Consider the following 4,990-nt stretch of genomic DNA (forward strand, 5'->3'; position numbering starts at 1 on the left):
CCACCTCGCGCGGGTTGGGGGGAGGGGGTGCGCACCTCCGTGTGGCTCCGCGGGGCCGCTCCGCTGCGCTCTCCCCCGGCGCTCAGACACTGGGCGCAGCGCAACTTCCGGCAGCCTCGCGGAGGGGTCGCGCGGGGTTCAGCCCAGCGGAAGTGTCGACACGCGCCTCTGCGCCGCGACCCGGAAGCTGGGGGGCGGGGCCGCCGTGTTGGTCCCCGCCCCTCCCCCGTCCCGCCGGCCCGGTATAATCGCCCGGCCCGGCCCTCGGGCCTGACCCGGGAGCTGGCAGGTCTGATGCGGCGTCAGCGCGGATTGAAGGCGTGGGGAGATCAGTAACACACACACGTGGAGCTGCGGTATTTCCCACTGCAGAAACTGGGCCTTTTGCAATACGAACCAGTGCCCCTGGCAGCACCATGAAGCAATCAAGACAGGAAGATCCAGTGCTTTCCTCATGGCCTGGGCGAAGCAGGAAGCAGGTGCTAAGAGGGCCGCATCCCACATCATCACCCCTCCTGACGATGCAGGACTCTGCAATTAATGCTTGGATTACTCCAGCTGTTGGAGGAGGAGGTTAACAGGATACAAGTCATTTGCCAACACCCCTATTTGTGCAGTTCGGGGGTGACGGCTGGACGTCAGCCCCGGTTCGTTCCCGCGCTCGGTACCTACAGAATCCTGCAGTACTATCCAGGCGCTGATGGGGGGGAATCGATCTTGCGTTGAGTACTGCCCTGACAATTGTGCTCACCCTCCCTGCCCCAGGGACTGGATGAGCAGCAGGGGGCTGCATTCACTCCTGCGTGTGGGACTGTCGTCTAGCCTCCAGCACTACCCGCAGGCCTGAACATCTGGTGTGGGGGAGCGGCAGCAAGTGCCGGCACTGCTCCCGCACCGCTTCCCTGAACCCACAGCCCAACGGGCGGGCGGGCAGCTGAGCACCACTTCGGTGTAAATGCCTTAAGTTAGCACAGCTGCGTCGAGCAAGTGCAACCACGAGGCATTCCTCTTCAGGTGAAGTAATGCTCCTACCAGTTGTCATAACCTCCTTTCTACTTTCCCATCAACAGCTTTCAGTAGTAACTAAGCACACGGTTTAAATGTAATCACAGAACTGCCCGTAGCGTGTCCCAGATCACAGGCAGGGAGTTGCAGCAGGGAAGGAGACAAGAAGAAACAATGACGTCTGCCATAGGTTTATTAAGAAAACACAAACTGCCGGAGTTAGAAAGTTGTGCCTAGAGCAGGACTCGGGCTCCAGCTTTCTGGCTTCCGCCACGGAGAAGAGGTTCCACAGAAGCCAATACAACTTCGTTTACAAACACAGTGCTTTGAATACTTTCCACCAACCCCAACTACAGAATCATGGATCTTCACATTTACTTAGGTATTAAAGAATCCAGCATCACCCCCACACCATTATTAGCTTTCCTCAGACGTTAGGTTTTATGGGAATTCAGGGAGAAGCAGATTCTCAAGAGGCAGTTTTTAGCTTGCCATTCCCTTATCCTCAATACAATCGAATACCACATCAAGTCATTATTAGGCTCAAACTCCACCCCCCAACACACCCCTTGTAAAGCAGCAGGGACAGGTAAGAGGCTGTTCCACTGCTCATGACGAATCTTGAAGATTAGGCCATAATAGCGAGAGCCTCAAAATATTCTTTGACAATCAGAAATGCAAGTAATATCAGGCCACTGGATTGTCCCTCTGCCTAAGTGACAAGCTCCAAGGCCAGATCCTAGTCAGGTTCTTCAGGACGCTGCATATAGTTGCCCTTATCAATTAACTCTCTGCAGAGACTCCATTCTACTCTCCAAGGCAAACACCACAAAATAAAGCTATTTCAACTCTCAAGAATCTGTTTTCTTCCGACTCGGTCCATCAACTCTATATACGGATACCCACGGCCTTTGGGAGGGTTGACGATGCCGTTAGGAAATGAAGTGGGTTTGTGGCATGAGCTGTTCATGTTTGTGATCAGCTGGGTTGGCTGCTGCTTCATAATTGCAGATGGTCACTTCATGGCGATGGGCCTGAATCAAGAGACACCATTTGTTGAATCAAGAGCTCAGCAAAACTCAGTTGCCTTCAAAACAGGCTGATTAAGATCTTACTAACCTCTTCCATTTCACTTCTAGACACGTAAACACCCCAGCCCTTTCCACAAGCCACCCACACCAAATTCAGAGCCAGCTGCTGAGGCACCAGGCTTCGGTCCCAGCTCAAGCAGCTTTGGATTAGAGGGCTTCCTTCCACTGCTGTACCTGCAAGGGTGCAGGGTTCTTCTATGCATACCCAGGGGTTAAACAGAACCCTGCCCGTAACAAAATATAGTTCTCAAAGAAATTCAACACAGCACTGCCATTAGCTTCCCACTGGGCGGGGATACAGGAAAGGGAGCCGACAGTTTAGGTTCCTGTTCAGTTCTACAGGTTAACTAGGTAAGCGTTTCTCAGCTGGTGGGTCATGCCCCAAAAGTGGGTTGCAAGAACATTTGAAAGGGTCACGAGCAGGTCCCCAGAAAACCCATGAAAGTGCAGGTTTCCCCTTGAAGGCTGGCAGTGTTCCAGCTTGCAAGCAGCTGCTTGGGATAATTGGAGGCGGCAGGCGCACGTGTATAGCACAGAGGCTGGGTCATGGGAGGAGCCCCAGCCACTGGATGCCAGTAAGTATGGGGAGCAGGAGGATGGATGTCCGGGAGACTCTCTGGAGGGCGCATGTGCACACGTGTGTGTGTGCCTACTGGCACTGGGGACGGTGGCCTAGTGCAAGGCTGCACGAGGGCAGGGGGAGTCAGGGGGAAGAAGATGCCTGGCCCTTCAGCAGGGGAAGGAGGCAGGGGCAGTCCTTTGCAGCAGAGAGCTGTGTGCTTGGCATGGTGGCACAGGCCTGGAGCCCATACACGCAGGGGCCTGCACTCCTTGCTCACGCTCCGGCCCAAACAGGATGGGGGCAGCTGGGGGGCACAGGGGACTGCAGATTGGGAGTGAGGGGCACCAGTAGGGCCCCGGGGGAAGAGGACTGTGGGTTGGGCATCGGCAGGGCCAGGGTGGTGTGAGTCGAGACAAGTCAATCTTGGCAAATGAGTCCTGCTAAAAAACAGGTGGAGAACCACTGAACTAGGCCACCGCTCCCGATTAAAAAGCTTGGAAAGGGCCATGGAGAAGACAGACAGACCGTACACGGTCTTGTTCATTTCCTAGTTCTCACCCACCTCTGTCCACTCTCCCTTTAGGCCTATATAAAAGATCTTTGTCATCTCAGCTCCAAAGTTCTTGGAAATGTGGATGGAGAGGTGGTAAACATTTGAGAAACGGGCAATCCTGGAAGCACAAAACAGACTAAGATTAGAACTGAGCAATGCAACCAGTCAGCCACAGCCCACCACGGACACAGGGGGAAGCAGCACTTCAGTGCTAGCCTGCCAAGGTTGGGCAAGCCCTCTTGTGCTAGGGAAAAACAAGCGAGAGCTCTCATGCAGGACACTTGGGTGTAGTCCCCAGTCTTAGCCATTCGCTCGATGCACCAACAAGCATTCGGGGTGCTTCACCAAAGGGTGAAGGAAGCACCTAGCACCCCAATCAATGTGTGGGCAGTAGAGGGAGGCCCCTTCTCATTCTTGTTAAGGTATATGGTGAGGAGACAGGGCGCTAAGAGGGACTGGAAGCCTGGGCAATTCCCCTACCTACAATCAAGGTCTCCCCTCCCCAGGGGAAAAGGATCTCCAAGACCATTTAGGGACCAGAGGCCTCACCCAACAAGTGCAGGGAAGCATGGCAAGAGACAGCTTCCCTTGTCTCAACGTGAAGGAAGGACCTGCTCTTCCCCCACCAACATTTGCTTCAGAGAAGCTGGCCTAGAGGATGCTGAGCCACCAGTCACCCAATTCCAGTGCATCCAAATGGAAGCAGCGTAAGTGAAGAACAGGTATCGTACTTAGTGGGATACTCCAGGACCCCCGTGACATCCCGATTCAGGCTGAACATCTGATCTGGTTCCCTGGCTGCATCATCAAACGACATGTGCGGAGTATTTTTGAAGCTGGGAGTGAAGAAAACGACAGCGGTGGGTGATTAAAACACACGTCGGTCTGTCTGTTTATTCCCCCCACCCCTGATCCTCCCACACTAATGGGCTGTTGAACTGGCTTTGGCCCTAGGAGGATAAGCTGGGAAAACAGCAATGACGTTGCACAGGTTACGTATAAAACACAGTGCACGGAAAGAATGGGGGACGCGGCTGCAACACCGAGACGGAGGCCAGTCTGGGGGCGATAAGGAAGGCAGTTCAGATACCGGGACGTTAGACAGAGCAAAGGCAGGGGAGGAGCCGCCCCTAGCGGAAAGCCAAGGGACTCGAGTGCCGGCTCCTCCCCGGGCGATTCCAGAGCAGAAACAGCGCTAACGGTGGCAGGAGACGTAGAGATGGAATCGGCTAGTCCCGTTTCTAATCTTAGCGCTGACGTGAGGAAGAGGCCGAACAGCTGCCTTCGGCGCCGTTCGCCTGCAGAGTGGAGACGCGACGGCTCTGGTCGTACCGGAGGGAGAGGAATTCTTCGCTGCGAGACGGAAACCTGCAGAGCACTGGCCGAGCGCATGCGCGCTCGCTCGGTAAAGCAAACGGGTAAGGGAGGCGCTCGGGCCTGGCCCTGCCCCGGCGCAGCTGAGCCCGAGCACGCCCCGCCCCGCCCCACTCACAGCCGCATCTCCGCCGGGTGCGTGCCGTCGTCGTCTCCCATCACCACGATGGCCTTCAGCTTCACGTTGCCGGTGAACCTGCGGAGACAGCCGGGTCAGCGCCCCTCCGCCCCCGCTGCCCCCCGGGGCCTTCCCGGAGACGGGCGCCACTCACGGGACGTTGAACAGCAGCTCCTCGTCCTCGTCGCTCTCCACGAACTGCGGGACACACGAGACGGGGTTAGGGGGCGGCCCGGCCCCGGGGACCCCCCGCCCCGCCCCGGCCGGGCACCTGGCTGCGGTCGCCG

General features: G+C 56.4%; 2 protein-coding genes across 2 annotated transcripts in view; both read right to left on the reverse strand.

The window, feature by feature from the left end:
• LYPLA2 (lysophospholipase II) overlaps nt 1-171 on the reverse strand; it is an 8,427-nt gene extending 8,256 nt beyond the window's left edge. Inside the window, exon 1 of the mRNA XM_006019288.3 lies at nt 36-171. The gene's annotated coding sequence lies outside the window, so the exon portion shown is untranslated. The remainder of the gene's footprint in view (nt 1-35) is intronic.
• Nucleotides 172-1,180: 1,009 nt separating this feature from the next.
• PITHD1 (PITH domain containing 1) overlaps nt 1,181-4,990 on the reverse strand; it is a 3,885-nt gene continuing 75 nt past the window's right edge. The window contains 6 exon segments of the mRNA XM_025198659.1: nt 1,181-2,039; nt 3,221-3,329; nt 3,943-4,047; nt 4,704-4,781; nt 4,858-4,909; nt 4,912-4,990. The exon segment at nt 4,912-4,990 is cut by the window's right edge and continues 75 nt beyond it. Coding sequence (XP_025054444.1) covers nt 1,938-2,039; nt 3,221-3,329; nt 3,943-4,047; nt 4,704-4,781; nt 4,858-4,909; nt 4,912-4,990 — 525 coding nt within the window. The 3' untranslated portion in view covers nt 1,181-1,937.

This window comes from Alligator sinensis, unplaced genomic scaffold (genome assembly GCF_000455745.1).
Source record: "Alligator sinensis unplaced genomic scaffold, ASM45574v1 scaffold337_1, whole genome shotgun sequence".
Classification (NCBI taxonomy): domain Eukaryota; kingdom Metazoa; phylum Chordata; order Crocodylia; family Alligatoridae; genus Alligator; species Alligator sinensis.